Consider the following 17218-nt stretch of genomic DNA (forward strand, 5'->3'; position numbering starts at 1 on the left):
ATACTCCATCTTTAATCAAGACAACATGATGAACTAATTGATTTTTTCCGTTTAATCAAGACAACATAATAAACTAATTGATTTTTTCCCAATCAAGTCATCTCAATTAAATTAAATTATTGCATTCAACATAGAGCATGGCCAAACATCCTTAAGTGTTTAGTTTTTTAGAATTCTTTGATTATGATCGGCGTGCTATAGAGATAAGCACAATGTTGAATTTTTTCCCCTTGTAGCATCCCATCCTACCTTAATATAATTCTCCAAAGTAGTGTTTAAAAACTCAGACTCGGATGAGAACTTGGCCAAGGTAAACACGATTCGACTTGGGCAAGTTAATTATTGATGGGGTAACTGGGGAAAATCAAAGGAGTTTCTAATTGAGTCGGTTGTGCAGTAGTTGGACTCGGGCGAGAACTCAACCTTGGTAAAACCAAGTCTACTCAGGCAAGTTGATGGTTTACTCGGGGAGTTTTTAAACAGTGCTCCAAAGTATATTCAACTAACAAATAAACCTTATTTTCTTTTCTTATTATGATGCTTCGAAAAAATTCTAAAGAGAATTGTGTAGTCATGGTTTAAACTGGAGTGGTAGCATTCTTAGAGCAAATAGGTGAGGGCTATGATACTATGGTTGATGTCAACAGCATGGCTGATGATTTCACCACAATGATGTTGGCTGCTTTTTATCTTTACAATGTTTGCAATGTCCTTTGAAGCTTATCTATCCTTTTGTTGAAGGTGGAAAATAATAGCTAGATTTAGGGTTTTCTTTGATAACGAGTTCAAAGAAAAGAAAACTCAAAATTGTTTTGAGGAGAACTCATAAATGACTAACTATTAATTGGCCCTTGTAGACACCCCATTTTGACCGAGCCCTAATAATTTGGTTTAGGTTGAAACCCTAGTGAATTAAGGTTTTTGAGTCCCGAGCTTATTCATAGAATAAGTTAAGGTTTTAAGAGGGTCCTCGCAAAGTTTCGTTCAGGTCTGTAGCAGTTTGCTTAGCAAATGAGTGAAATGGATAATGTAGTGTGAAATAGTGTAAGAATGGGGACTAGCTTTCGGACTAGCTTCCTCTTCCCTTGTGCTTCACCATAAGGCAAGAAAAAAGAGTGAGATATCTAAGAGTGAGTGTCAATACCAACCCTATAAATAGCAAAATTGAAAGAGGTCTTTGTTTTCTTGATTATACCACCTTTGTACAATGAAAAGAAAATCTTAAATATACTAAAAGGGGTCGTTCAGGTGAAATGAAGGGGGAGGGTCAATAATATCATTCATATATATAAGATGAAAGTGGGGTGAAATAGCCCGTCCGAGTTCCAGCCAATTTCGTGCGCTTAGCACATTTTTTGCGGCCATCAAATTCGGTGGTGCCAATAGTGGCAGTTTTCTCTAGGTATAAGAGCCGGCAAAAAAAAGAGGGGGGGGATTAGTTTTCATTTTCGCTGAAAAGAGAGATAGATCTGAGAGAGAAAAATCCATTTCCCCTCACCGATCATCTTCTCTGGTGAGATCCGGCTGGATTCCGGTCAATCCTCCATCAATCCTATGATTGTTTAACTACTGCTGCCCTATCTTCATCACAACAATCACTAATTCCATTTCTCGAAATTTTTTTTCTCCGATCATCTATTCCGATAATCTGGCCGGAGCTTCGGCTGAGATATATTGGCTAATTTTCTTCTTGATCTTCACTGATTTTTGTTATTCCTTCACATCAAATCTTATTGCAAGCTAACAAACTCAAGATCTGTAATCAAAGCCTTGGAAACGCTAGAAATCCCTAGATCTCAAACCCTAACCCTTTGATTTCGTTCTCTAATTACTTTCCTCAGCTAATTCTCCGGCCAAACCTACTGGAGTTCAGACCAAGATTCCGGCCCATTCTTCTTCCTCTGCGAAGATCTCTACATCCTCTGTTGTATTCTCTTTGTTCAAACTTCATTTTCTGTTTTAGGAAACCCTAGATCCAGCTACTTTTCTTCATCTCCTTGAGAAATTTTGGAATTCAAGCTCTTATACTTTAGATTAAGCATTTTTGTCTTCCATAGCTTTAGATCTGAAGGGAAGTTTTTCCATTTTTCATCTTCAAATCCTCAAGGTCTATGAAATTCTCCATTACTACTTCATCTAGATTCTAGAAAGGAAGAATTTCCAAGAAGAACATTAGATAGTAGAGAGATTTTCGATTTAAAAATGCAGAGAGAGTGAAGGAGCAGAAAGAGGAAAGCAAAGAGTGCTTAGATTATTGTCCGATTCATGTAAAAAATTGAAAGTTTAGAAGAGAAGAGCTTGTTCGAGAATTTTAACAAGAGAAAAGGTCAGGATATAAGCCTCATTCTATCTTAGGTACGTCCTTTTGTTTACCTTATGGATTCAGTTCATTTACTCTAAATTCCATGATTTGATATACTTTCTTGCTTTTCTTTCTTCATTTATAATGAGATCAGCTTCGATGTGTTGGCTTGTTTGTACTCGACTGTGATAATTTGAACCAATTCATGGAGCTGGTTCATGGAGCTGGTTAAGAATCAAGAAAAGATCTTGACTCTGTCATGTTTTGTAATTGTATTAAGCCACCTTGTTTGGCCTTGTTTGGAAAATCAAGGTAGTCATTGAGACATGACCATAACAATGCCATTTGTTTGGAAGAAAGACACTCTTCTCTAATCTATTTTTCTATATACTTGCGTTAATACAATTCTGTTTAAGGTCAAAGTGCATAGCTGATGTAGTAAGAAGGCAAGGTGAATTAGTGCAATTACCGAAGCATGGGAGTGTTAACAATCTAAAAGTGGGGTTCATTTGTAAAATGCTATATGGTTATGTTTTCTGTTTGAAAATTCATGGAAATATGGAATTGTTTTCTTACCATGAATGACATATTTTGTTCCCTGTAATGGATTTAAAAGTATTTTGAGTAGCCTTAACCGAGTTCTTTGAATGCAATCTCGTTGTTTGCCAAAGCTTTATGAGAATCTGTAATAAGCTTTAAGTGGATATCAGCATATAGTGCCATGACATTTGCAGGTTCATATTAAGCCTTTTGTTCATATTTTTGAAAGAAATATCTAATTCATTCTTGTCTATGGGCTAGTCGAATGCCCTGAACATTGTTCATAGTTGAAAATTTTGCCTATTATCTTGAATTCAACAAATGTCTTTTCATAGTCAATTAGTGCATGTTGAGTTTGGTTTTCAAAAAGATTTGTTTGTATTTCATTGACTTAGATGTTCATATTGTTTAGTTGGGATGCTTGTTTGCTTTACATACATAAAACAATACAATAGTACTCACAGTATAGAAAATGGTTGGGCTTCATTTCTTTAAATTGTACAATGATGGTAGAAGTGTAAAATTTGCTCAGAAGTATAAAACAAAAGGAGTAGCACTGGATGGTCGTTTTGGCAATTGTTAAAATTAGGAAGTGTTTACCCAAGTATATCCTTCCCATCAAGTTCAATTATAAGCTGAAGAGCTGTGAGCAGCCTTATGCTTCAATGTGCATAAAGAAGAAGTCTGCATTCTCATGAAAGTGAATTAAAAATCATGTGTAGGATTCTATTAAATCTTGTGTCTAAAATTTGAGATGAATGGTTCTTGGTTCCATGTTTGCATACTTGGGAAATGTTTTTGAATACATCTGCTGAGTTCTTGAGTCATGCTTATAGCATTTTTAGTCGTGAACAAGACTTTATTAAATCTTGTATTCGCGCGTTTGGAATGGGGGGCTTTTGGCTTCATATTTGCACAGTTCAGGGGATGTTTTAATAGTATGATGTGCAATCCATGTGAATAACTTTTAGTTGGAGAAGAGTATTAGAAGCTACTACCTGTTATTAGCACCATTGAGCTGAAAAAAAAAATGCACTCTTGGTTGAAACTTGGTGAGGTTACCTATTAGGGGCATTGAGTGATGAAAGTCTATTATGATTGGATTATCCAATAAGGTGATTGCATTGGTTTAGTCAGAGGAGCTGACATTATTGTGAGGTATGTGTTTATTGTGTTCTGATTGTTCAACAATATGAAGTCATGATTCAGCCCCATGTTTTGCATAATACAAAGCCATAGTCCAGCCCCATGTTTTGCACAATACAAAGCCATAACTCAGCCCCCGATTTGGTCTCAGTTTTCTGCACAACTCAGCCCTGATTTGGTCTCAGTTTTCTGCACAATTCAGCCCTGATTTGGTCTCAGTTTCTGCACAATTCAGCCCCTGATTTGGACTCAGTTTTCTGCACAATTCAGCCCTGATTTGATCTCAGTTTTTACACAATTCAACCCCTGACTTGGCCCCAGTTTTTCTGCACTTAATAGCTATAATTTGTATTGGGATAAAAAAACACATATTTGGTGTCCATCACTGTCTAACGATGCCTTAGAGTTTCTGTTAATCTGTCATGATTTGAATTTTCTTATCTGCACTCCTTCAAGTTGGGGCAAGTTGGTTTGAGTTTGAGATTAAGGTTTGAAGTTGCTGACCCTGTAACTCTAGTAGTTATGAATTTTGTTTTGGTTGAAGTTCATAGCTGCTGTCGTATATGGTCATATATTTGGCAGTTGTGATTTTGGTTGTGTTAAAAGTACATAGTTGCTGCCCTTAAGGTTAATTCACTTTTCAGCTAAGATTTCTATTGGTTTAAAAGCCCACACTGCCGACCTTCTTCACATGCTCTGATGAAGAGTTCTATTGCAAAAGCAAATGGCAGCCCTCTCACCTTTTGTTGTTTCCACCCTTCTCTGCACCTTCCTTGGACACAAGCATAGGGTGAATTACTAGTTCACATTTCATATTGGATGATAAGAAGATACTACTGTTTCATAATGTTTATCGTTGTATGACATGAGCTATATTTTGTGGCGTTTATATCAATATTTTCAAGTTTTGATTGTCACATGAAATCTGTTTGTCCTCATTGGTTAAGTTAGATACTCCCAATTAAAGGGAGTTGACATATGGTATTCATGGAATAAATTGGTGTAGGTTAACTATGGGTGTTGAAACAGAGTGTCAACAATATTTGGTACATTAGTATTACCCTTGCAGCATGTTGACAATTTTACACAAACTTAGTTTGTGTCACACAAGAACAAGGCAAAACCTGGAATTTGGGAACCTTATATACTTGTATTACAAAATCATGGTATGTTGAGATAAGGATTGCTTTTCATCCGAACAGATTTGCGTGCTTATAATTCAAAAAGTTTATTTCACAGAACAGTTTGCTAAACTGAACTAAATTTTATGTCTCTGTTCAGAGGAGCTGTTTCATTATGTATGTTTGAATTGATCTTTATGCCTGTTGAATCAAAGAATTTAGTTTCGTGGCAGATGCTGCTGAAATAATTTTCATGCTCATAATTTAAAGTGTTTATAGATTCCCTGTTTGTTTATATGTTGAGTGAATAGTTTGATAAATCTCCTTTTTATGCATGTGTAAGTTTAAGGTTGCTATAGATATTTGTAAGGTAACAGAAATTTTCTCTATTGTATGCACAGCATAAGGTTTAGGGATTATTACTTCATAGAATATATAGTTCAGGTCAGATTTGTAAGGGCGATGAAGGCGCTAGCCCAAGCCTATCCTTAGGGGACTTGCTCAGTCCAAGTAGTGTTCCCCTCTTTATTTAGTAGACTAACACAGTCTTTTATATATCTTATAGATATTGGAACCCTTCTTCATTGCCATGGCAATGAAAGAGTTATCTAGAGCCCTCATTAGGAGACATGATTTGTCTCGATAGGCAGCTCTCCTCTGGAGACAAGCCTCGTTGCTTAGAGCCTCCCCCTTAGGGAGTCAACCTTAGTTATGTTAGAGAGTTTACCCATAGGAGGCATGCTTTGCCTCACTTATAGAATCCCCAACTTGTACCGCCTATTAGTTGGAGGCTAACTCGGTCAGTTAGTTGCCTTGGTCCCTTATTCATTGCAAGGGCAATGATAAGCAAACTTGGAGCCCACCTTGGTGTCCAAGAGACTTACTTAGTTTCATTAGCCCCCCCCCCCCCCCCCCCCCTCATTTTTGGTATTATTAGAGAGTCTTTGACTCATTCGTCCTTTAGGTGGTATTATTAGAGAGTTTTTGACTCATTCGTTCTTTAGGTGGTATTATTAGTCTTTGACTCATTTGTCCTTTAGGTGGTATTATTAGAGTCTTTGGCTCATTCATTCTTTGGTAGCGTTAATAGTGACTCATTGACTAATCTGTTCCCATACTTTGGTAGCGTTATTAGAGAGTCTCTGACTCATTTACCTCCACTTTTGATAGTGTTATTAGAGAGTCTCTGACGCATTTATTCCTGTTCTTAGTATTATTAGTTAGGAGTTTCTCCTTAGTGTTGTCGTCGCTCTTCTTTGTCATGGACTATCTTAGTCTTATTAGAGCTTTGCTTGCTTGGGATCTTAGATCGTTTTCAGTGTTCGTGGGATACTAGCTTACCCGGTTTAGGGGTTTCCCCTATTAGTCCTAGCCTCCTAGGGTTTAGCCCTAGGGTTTTTCTTTGTATATTCCCTTAGGTCTTTGACCAAAAGGGTGAAAAAATTTGAAAATCTAAAAACATCTAAAACATTTTAAAAATCCAAAAAACATGGAAAGGCTTTAAAATCCCAAAAACATTAGAATATTTTAAAATTAAAAAACATTTGAAAACTTTAAAAACATAAAAAATATTGAAACATTTGAAATGCTTTAAAGATTTTAGGAGCGTAGTAGGAGAGTTTGTATCCGAACTACGTTGGCTTGATCCTCTGTCACGAGGTACGTAGTGCAGCTTGGGATCTTTATCCCAAGTCCAGTCAAACTTTGTAAATAAACTTTGTAAATCTTTCAAAAATCATTCAAACAACTTTTAAAACTTTGCTTTCAAAAAGATCTTCCTCTAGAGTTAGGAATTTGTCATAGATGGAGAGTTTTGGAGTTAAGAGTTTCTCCTTGATATGTTGTTTGATTGTTGTGGTTGTTTCTGGTTGTGTTAGAGTTAGGAGTTTGTTACGCCTCCGTCCGGTCAGTTGACGATTTACATCGCCGACTGATGACTAGGTCTAGGATGCATTAGTGATCCTATTGTTTTCCTTAGGACACACAGCCTAGTTACACATAGGTTGTAGGAACCATCTGCATTAGCTTAGGGCTAACCTGGATTTAGTTAGGGCATATAGGGTGTCCTAAAAATTCACAATCCACTGGAATTTAAATAATCGCACAAGAAGCTTTAATAACTAGTCTGGTCTTTTAGGTCGAGTCTAGGATAGAGGTCTAGATGTCTTAAGCATCATAGCTTAGAATAGGTGCGAAGAACTACGTTGCTTTGATTCTCGTGGAGGCGGGGATACGTAGACAGTTTTGGATGAATACCAGACCATCCAAAGAATCGGGCGAAATCGTTTAGAGTTTAGGGATTTTGTCTTGTTGTATTGTATGTTTTGTTGTGTTTTCTTACCTTCCTGTACAGACTTTATACCTTTAGCTGTAGCATGCATGTGTTTGTCCACCAGAACTTAGACACCAGTTAGGCATGTCACTCATAACCTAGCTATGCTTTGGTGACACTTCTTCCATTTATTTTGTGTATGCTTATTATTTTATCCCCGAGTCATGCATGTTTAGGTAGGCGTTCTCTTGGGGATATTAGTTCCCATTTCACATGATTTTCGCCCAAAACTCTTCAAGGTCAATAATAAATGGCATAAGAGACCAAGTGCTTGCACTCGGACGAATTGGGGGTGCTCTTCGGACCTTCTCCATTCGTAATCAGGTACGAGTCCATATATATTTCTGGTTATCCATGGTATACAGAGCATATTTGTTTTTGGGGTTCCATGGCCTATCCATGGATGACGACTCTGAGTTTGTTTTAGGTACGTCTTGGTTTGAGGATTTATCCTTGGATCAAGAGGTATGTCATTTATCGCCACTCGTGCTATGCTATGAGGGTGGCATCCGTTTCGAGAGTTCCTTGGTAGAGCTCTCCTTCACATGTGGATGATCCTAGAGGCTGTTGGGGGCTCGTCCCCCACCTCTCTCTCGGATCGGGGTCCACAGCCCTCATCTCACTTCAACTATTATTAAGAAAATTAATTCCAATTTATAGAAATGGTCTTACACATGACTTAGTTGTACTAGAAAAGAAAGTGACTTGTATACCGCTGGATTACAAATATGGAGGCAGCCTATTAATCTCTCAACATATAGCGTAATGAATCCTGTTCAAATTGATGGTATGAGGTTCTGCTAAGAAAGTAGAAATTATTCATTGACAAGTATCGTCGTGTTTGACAATTTTAACTCATATGATGATTTATGAGCACTATATTATTGCTTGATGAACTTGAATATTTCATTATAAACAAAAAATTTCCATGTGTGAACAGTGCTTCATATCAACATCAAACATCTGATTGAGAGACTCAACTCAACTCAAATTAGCAAAGCCTTTGTCCCAAACTAGTTGGGGTCGGCTAAATGAATCCTTTAGAAAAATTTCATGAAGAAGGTGAAAGGAATCTATCCGGCTCTAGTTGGGTTCTTCTACGTGGATCATTTTCTTCCATTCTATCCTATCCAAGGTCATGTTCTCTGTTATGTTCCTTGCTATCAAGTCTTTCCTCATTGTTTCTACCTAAGTTGTTTTCGGTCTGCCCCTACCTCTTTTTACTCCATCAATTTGGCACGAGGCGCCTCTTCTCACCGGAGCATCCAAAGGCCTACGTTGGGTATGTCCAAACCATCTTAAGCGGTGCTCTCTTATCTTCTCCTCAATTGGTGCCACCCCACCTTTTTACGAATGTCTTCATTTTTAATTCTATCTAACCTTGTGTGGTCGCACATCCATCTAAGCATTCCCATCTCTGCTACACTCATCTTATGCACATGATGCTTCTTGGTGGCCCAACATTCTGAGCCGTACAACATGGCTGGCCTCACAGCTGTCTTATAAAATTTCCCCTTCAACTTGGTAGGGATTTTACGGTTTCACAGAACTCCTGAGGCAAGCTTCCACTTCAACCAACCTGCTCTTATTCTATGGTTAACATCTTCTTCAATCTCTCCTTCCTTATGTAGAATTGAACCAAGATAGCGAAAGAATTGAGAGACTCTTATTTGAAAATAAAACCTCTAAATCCGTCAGAACATGGGAGGCACTATTTTTAAATAAAAGTCTACCTTGTTGAGCAATGCGTAAACTCTGATACCGCAGAATGTTTAGCACAACCAAGCTATAATGCCTTGACAACTAGACTTGAATGGATTGCTATTATTTGCATCTGCTTTGTAGTATTTAGAATACAAAAAAGGGCTTCAAGCCTTACGAAAACTGTAAAGAGCTAGGGAACAACTTTGTGACAACCTTAACATAATCCGACGCATCACCAACTCCTCTCCTGCAACCTACCTATCTATATGCCATAAACTACAAGTCTGTAAGTATAGAGAGAGAGAGAAGTAATTCAATGCCAACATTAACAGAACCCAAATCCCAACAACATGCATGCTAGTTAAAATTGAGATGGAATGTTCATTTATTTGTTGTAAAATATAGGGCTGGTTTTTATCTTTTCTTCATGGTATTTTCTACCTGCTGATTTTTTATTATCAGACTATTGTGTAATCTTGTTTGATCTGTGAGTGTATCTCAAGTCAGAAAAGATTGCTTATGCAGAATTTGGTATTGCTTTATTTGTTGGAGAATATAGGGCTGGTTTTTATCTTTTCTTCATGGTATTTTCTACCTGCTGATTTTTTTTATATCAGACTGTTCTGTAATCTTGTTTGATCTGTGAGTGTATCTCAATTGAGAAAAGATTGGTTATGACGAATTTGGTACTGCTTAAATGTCTCTTGTAGGACGTTAAACACTTATGTGTAGAGAGTTTTGTCCACGATCTCAAACAACTCTTCACCTAATCTTTTCCACTTTGACTGGTATTGTAGGCAAGTAAGACAATTAGAAAGGTTTAATTGGGCTGCCACTAGAGGTGTAAATGAAGAAGAGCTGCTGGAGAATTTGCCAGAGGACCTACAAAGAGAAATACGCCGTCATCTCTTTAAATTTGTCAAGAAAGTGAGCTTTAAATTATGTTGTTCCAACTTCTATTTTAGTAATAGAAACAATTGAACTGTTTCTGTAGTGCACTATTCTTGATGATTGAATGTTTCTTCCCTTATTTTATTCCTCTGATATCTTTTGTCCAAATTGTAGCTTGTCTTATGAGCACAAGATGTTTTGATTGGGTGACAATGGAATATATAAATATCATGTGAATCTTCCTTGGACATGCTCAAGGAAGATACCCAAGGAAGATTCATTTAGAAGTAGTCGTTCTCACTCTCCATGTCGCTCCCACACATGTATCTTCCATCACATATGACCAGTAACACTTATTTGTTAAACCTAACTTTACTTTTGACTAACTATTTGATTGAAGCAGCTGGCCTTATATCTAATCTTCTTTTATGTGGTTGTGCTTACTTTCATGTTGTGAATAACTAATTATGGGACTTTTGCATGGTTTGTGGTTTGGTTAGGTGGTTCCATAGAGTTGGGATTCCCACAAATAGGGCAAACATGTATGTGAGTAATGCATTAAATGAGTCACTGTCCAGGAAACATAAGAATAGAGTTGGAAAGAAAACTGGAACGAGGTAGAGGTCGTAGGTAGGGAGTGCATGTAACTGCCCATATGTAATGACAACATTTTTTTTTGAATGGTAAAAATTGCATTAATCAATAGGCAGACTGAGATGGTCAACCCAAAGAGAGTACTGATAAGATATCGGATACAAGGGGAAAACATGATCACAATCTATCAGGGTGTCAGGAAATCAAACAACTCTACTTCCTGTCTCCCAACCCCATCCCGAGCCAATCTATCAGCTACGCTATTGGCTGACCTCCTAATGTGATTGAAGACGGTTGAGGATTCCCTTAACCAATCCTGGATCTCATAAAAAAAGTGCGCAAACTGCGAGGGTGGCACAACCGCCCCTCTAAGCCAACGGATGACATTCAAGAAATCTCCCTATATTATCGTTCTAGCCAAAAGATCTTTGTCCAAATACTTGATTCCTTGATAAGCGGCTCTAACCTCTGCCTCACTCGCATCCTCATTTCCAATGACAGCTCCATTAGAATCTCTCAAGAATCCACCAATACCTGCGGGGCTGCGGGACTAGGGTTTCCCATGCTAGAGCCATCAAAACTTAACTTTACCAATCCGTCCAATGGAGCCTCCCAAGATTGATTAATAGCCGACTGACTTTCCCTGCTAAAGCAGACCTTCCCTGCTAAAGCAGACCTTCGTCCACCTCTCCCACAGATCATAAGCTGATACAAACTGGAATAGGGGCAAAATCCTAGCCCAAGCAATAACTGCGGCTATCACTTTGATGTATAGGAAGTAAGGAGATTTTGCAATCCCCTAAAAAAATCTTGCATTTCTTTCTTTCAATAAGATCCACAATGTTGCTAGGAGACATGGTAAGTTTGTATTCACTAATAATAGTAAATCTGTATTTACTAAAAAAAAGAGTAAGTTTAGATTTGCTAAAAAAAGTAAGTGCAGATTTACTAAAAATAGTAAGTGCGGGTTACTGAAAACGGTAATTCTCAATTAATAGTTTTAATTTATATTAAGTTGCTATTTAAGTCATAACAGGATCAGGAGTTCAAGTTTTATTAGAAGTAGGAGGTTTTTTTTTGTCTATAAATGAAAGGTTTTTGGCCTCTTTTGAGATAGAATAAAAAGATTGAACATTTTTGCTCCCAGCAACGGTGTTACCTTGATTAGGAGATCCCTCATGGATAAGTGTGCTCTCTCTCCTCTCTTCCCTCTCCTCTTTAATTTTTTTAACCCCCAACCTGCATTTTTGAAACCTGCAAAGCTTGCAAATTTGAAACTTGCAAAACCCCTCCTAGTTGGAGCCCTACATTATTAAGCAACTCCCATAGATTCGTAAGCTAGCCAGGACACCCAATATATCCTAAATATTGTACCCTTCCATGGTATTCAAAATTGCAAACTATTTGCAGAATCCATTGTTAAACCACATGAGGACCAAATTGCTTGATTGATATTTTCTCTAAATGCCCCTCAATCAAATCATTAATTATATTTGTTGTAGTATTTGGGTTTGCAAATTTGGATATATTGGAAAACTTCTATGACCATTATGACCCAAAAATAATTGTAAGTAATTATTTCTAAAACCAAGTCAGCACTTCATTTTTGTCAAATCCATTCATTAGATATTATTTGACTAGGATATCTAAATTTTTGACCATAAAGTCAACTATATATTTGATTTAACAAAGAATGAGTGTTTATCAATTCTTGCATGCACCTAACTATGGCTTTAAGATGCACCCTAATAGACTTCAATATAATAATACAGTATTGTTCCCGTTGCGGGCCTCATTCTTTGCTGAGTTACATCTAGTGGGGCACGACATGGGACATTTATCACCCTCATTTGCTATAGTGCTAAGTTATAAAGCTAGTGTTTTCACTTATTTGGCTCATTGAAGAACTTCTTGGTTATAGGCTAAATGACAAAATGTGAACGTAATTTTTTGATATTACTTAGCACTGGAATCTAAAGTTAGAGAACTGAAGTACGAACCAGGGAAGGTCTTTAGAAATGATAGTTCCCATATATCTTGAATTGCTATATGCATTTATCTGAAATTTAATCTTCTCATGGATTGGAAATCTGGACATGCTTGTACTGCCTTTGTTCCTCTCTCGGAGCTTCTTAGTTATGTATTTGTGATTTTTTTCATGAGTTGAAGTGTATAATGCTCTTGCAAGGACTTATCCATAAATTTATAATCAACTAAACAAAACAAAGCAATAATTGGGGTTGAATACTATCTTGTACAAATCATGAAGCTCATAACCAAAGACAAATCATGAACTCATAACCCGAAGCTATAGTAGTTTGGTTGTATTCATTTTACTTTACCTTGATTGCTTTAAGAACCCAAGACCCTATTGGTTTGCAGGTGCGCATTTTTACCCTAATGGATGAGCCCATCTTGGATGCCATATGTGAAAGATTAAGACAAAAACTGTACATAGGAGGAAGCAAAATTCTATATCAGGGAGGCCATATTGATAAGATGGTTTTTATTGTGCGTGGTAAGATGGAAAGCGATGGAGGAGATGGAAATATAGCCCCCTTATCAGATGGGGATGTTTGCGGTGAGGAGCTTCTCACATGGTGTCTTGACCATTCTTCAGTGAGTGAAGGTACACGTCCGATTCTAGACTTGTCTATTTGCCTTTATTGGTGATTACTTTTAGACCTAAGTTTTGAAATGCAACTTTAGTACAAATCCAATTCCAGACTTGTCTCTTTACCTTTGTTGGTGCTTACTTTAAGGAGAATCTAAGTTAGAAATGCAACTTAATCTTTCCTATCTCCAAAGGCTCAGGATTAAGGAAAATTGCCTGCTTAACAGTTTGATTTGCTCTTCACTGTTAACAGTTACATGATTACTGTTATGAAGATAAAAACTTGGTAACCCTGCAAGGAATCAATAGTTCAGTGACAATTCAATATGTATTTGATGAATAGGCAGCTTATTATTTTTCTTCTTATGAAGAGTTTGTATTCTGGGCTATTCAGTAGTTAGAAGGTAAAACGATTTTCCAATGGTTCTACAAGAAAGTGGGTTGTTTCTGTCAACTAGGACTGTTACAGGACGTTGGAGATCTTTTATAGATGAGCTGGAACCAACAAAAGGCAGCATCTTCAGATTTTATTTCTTAATTATCTTTTGGCCATTATTTTCTTTCCATGATTTTGGAATTAAAATTTAATTTTCATACTGTTTTGTGGTTGAAAAATGCATTATAATGGTTATTTTTGCAGATGGAAGGAAAATCAGGTTACCAGGACAACGGTTGGTTTCTAACAGGACGGTGAGATGCGTAACTAATGTGGAAGCATTCATACTTCGAGCTGCTGATCTGGAAGCAGTCACTTCCATTTTTGCACGATTCTTGCGGAATCCACGTGTACAAGGAGCCATAAGGTCATTTATAAACTCATCTTTCATCAATTGTGCATACCCACCACGTCAATTGGTCTATATGCAATTGTCGGTGTTTACCATGCTAATAATATTTGAACTTTTTCTCCTTCCCTTTCATCCTTTTTCTGCTGTAGTGTGGCATGTGAAGAAAAAGGGAATCCAAGTGCTCACGATTTAAAAAAAAACAAAATGAAAGCAAAAATAGAATGAGTACAGTTTCAGCATTGATATTTGTCATATTAATTTTCTTTTAAATTAAACAAATGGGCTTACCACCTGGGAAATCAAGTTTGATTGGTGTTAAATAATCAGTAGATGCAGAAGGCAACAAAATGTTTCCATGTTAACAAATACTAGTGTGCTATATAAAGTTAAGAGTTCCTAGGTGCATAAAATGCTACATCTTGATCAACGTTGGGATGATAAAAAAGAGGAGCCAAGCTCCTTTTTGTAGATAAACAGATGGTTTATCGCCAGGGAAATCTAGTTTGATTTGTGTTAAAGAATAGTAGATGCAAAAGGCAACAAATGCTTTTATGTCAACAAATACTAGTGTGCTATATAAAGTTAGAGTCCCTAGGAGCATAAGATGCTACATCTTGATCAACTCTGGGATGATAAAAAAGAGGGGCCAAGCTCCTTTGTGTAGATAGGAGGTTTGGTTAACTTCCCCCAAACATACATTGTCGAATTAAGTCCAAAACATAATAATATAAACATAAAATTTAACTAATGGCACCAAAAAAATGCAAACATGCTTAAAAAATGTTGTTTCTATTTTCAAAACACCCTCGAACTTATTGTTGCTTGAGGTTCTTAGATTTTCATCAGTGATTCTCTTTTGACAGATATGCCTTCCAATTGATGAGCTTTTGAAAGTGGACTACTCTTCTTACCAAACATAGGCTATGTCAAAACTTTTCTCCCAGCGAACTATCAGTGTCTCAAACATATGCAATCTCTCCGAGACAAGAGTTGAATAGTATTGAGACAGTATAGAGGCTAAACTAGGGTTGTAAATGCCTAGCTAAATTCTCCCAAAAAATAAGAGCATAAAGCTGAGCTGCCTTAGCTACTAGAACTAGGAAGGCAACCAGATCAACTAGTTTTACCTGTCAGCTCTTTTTGCGAAGATCTTTTGCATATTTACTCTGAGTAATAAGATAGTCTCTTTTTTATCATGCGGGGCGCTGACGTTTTCTTATAGATTTTCAAAATAAAAGAGTTTTAAACATAAAAATGTTGTTATTTTGGAAAATGGGTGCTATTTAAAGAGATGAAAAAGTGCTTCCACATTGGAATATGAGAAGAGTGGAGAGGGGTTAATAAGCATCCCTCCGCTTTTCCCTCTTGTTTTAAATTTAAATACCTTTTGCAAATGGTGGGCCCAATTGGACAGTGCAACACATCGTCTGCTCACGGGCTCGTGCTCGGCATGAACAGTAGGATGTAGGGCGCTTGGGGCATTTTTTAGCAGACTTTTCAGTTTGCACGTTCGCATCGTTGCGAGGAACGATTGTGAGCGACTGAGCGTTAATTTTTTCCCAATGAGATCTGGGTCGTTGGACATAATCCGTGATGATCATGACCGATCGGTGTGATCGGATGGTGTTCTGATGAGATCAATCTCGAGTGGCTCCGATTTGGACCACAAGATCGTGCTCGGAAGTTTCCAACGGGTAGACTTGATCGGGTGTGATTTGGCCCTTAGGATCGCGTGGTAATGATCAGCTCGACCGGGTTCTATTTTGATTGCAGGATCACGACCAGTCTAGCACCGACGATTGAATCTCGATCGGGAGCGATCGAGACCACAGGTTGGTGATCGATCACAATCTTACGGTCAGATGACCATTATGGGGCAGACCAGGGTTTTACACTAGCCAACAGTTGCGATTAGAGACAATCTGGACCATAGAATAATGATTGGGCGCAATCTAACGGATAGATTTCAGCCCAAACTGATAAAGTGTCATTTGGAGGTGTATTTCAATCTGAAAAGACACCATAAGGTTTATAAAAGAACCAAATACTCATCATTTGCAGACAGAAACGAAGTTTCCAAGACTTCCCAAGTAGAATTTCCTAAGCATCTCTACAACTTCTCAAGCATGTAAGATTTTAGCATCACTGACCTCACCTTGAACATAAAATAGAAAAATTAAAAACTTGTATTTCATTTCAAACTGTAGGAAATAGGGGATATTTTTTCATTTAAAAAAATAATAATCTTACACCTGACATATAGTCCTTTGTTACTTGATGACAGGTATGAATCACCATATTGGAGAGCAATGGCGGCAACCCGGATCCAAGTAGCTTGGAGATATAGGCAAAAGTGTTTAAATCGAACAGAAACTCCCAATCGTCAGCCTAATTATCTATTCAAATGGTCTTAACTTCCTTTTAGGTATGTACTGGACATCGTCTTTCACAAAAAAAAAAAAAAAAAAGAAGAAAAAAAAGAATGTAATTTATCATAGATCCCTTTGGGTGGATACTGCAATGAGGGCTCTATTATGTGTATAGTTACTATGGAGGGTATCAAATCCGCCCCCATTATATCTGAAAGTCTACATTTGGTTCTACTAAAAGCTCTTTCATCACTTCCATAATACTTACCTAGCCATGAAGGAATCCTCGGAGAATACAGGTTGACATAGAGCTCATGGTTGACTAGTAGGAACGCTGTTCTTATTCTTGGTTTCCATGCTATCAATGTAGAGGCTTGTAAATTAATGAGCAGATAGTTTTTTCCATCTTCAGGCCATTGCAGAACCAAAGAAGTTCATGAAAGACCCAAGAGGACTACTTGCATGGAGTCAGCTCCAGGTAGGATGGGCGCACTAGGGGAAACAGGGGAGGGTGCCCTTTCAATTGGATAAATAGTAACGAAACGGAGCCATTCATTTGGGGTCACATTGTAAAAATTGCGTCAACTGGACAGTCCTATGGTTCAACATTCAGTAGTGAAAAACCCCACCTTTCAGACAATTAAAATCTTCTAGTTGGTGTGATTCCTGAAATGTCCCAACTAACCCATTAGATTGACAATGTTCTTACCATTATTCCCATCTATTCCCGAGATGCCCCGCCTATTCGATTGTAAATTTATTTGTATTTGTACTCTCATTTTATCATGTGTGGATTGGACCCAACTTATTCCAGAAA

The 17218-nt window shown here is 37.4% G+C and overlaps 1 protein-coding gene across 3 annotated transcripts in view; it reads left to right on the plus strand.

Annotated features, from left to right (window-relative positions):
- Positions 1-17218, plus strand: part of LOC143877858 (putative cyclic nucleotide-gated ion channel 20, chloroplastic) — a 48294-nt gene extending 31076 nt beyond the window's left edge. For 2 of the 3 annotated variants that reach the window (XM_077380135.1, XM_077380138.1), the window contains exons 10-13: positions 9943-10072; positions 13013-13259; positions 13885-14047; positions 16317-17218. In XM_077380135.1, the coding sequence (XP_077236250.1) occupies positions 9943-10072; positions 13013-13259; positions 13885-14047; positions 16317-16446 (670 nt within the window). In that variant the 3' untranslated portion in view covers positions 16447-17218. The remainder of the gene's footprint in view (positions 1-9942; positions 10073-13012; positions 13260-13884; positions 14048-16316) is intronic. The other variant, XM_077380137.1, reaches the window with a different exon arrangement.

Source organism: Tasmannia lanceolata, unplaced genomic scaffold (assembly GCF_043159265.1).
Source record: "Tasmannia lanceolata isolate RefF3 unplaced genomic scaffold, GAP_Taslan_0.1 ptg000005l, whole genome shotgun sequence".
In the NCBI taxonomy this organism is placed as follows: Eukaryota; Viridiplantae; Streptophyta; class Magnoliopsida; order Canellales; family Winteraceae; genus Tasmannia; species Tasmannia lanceolata.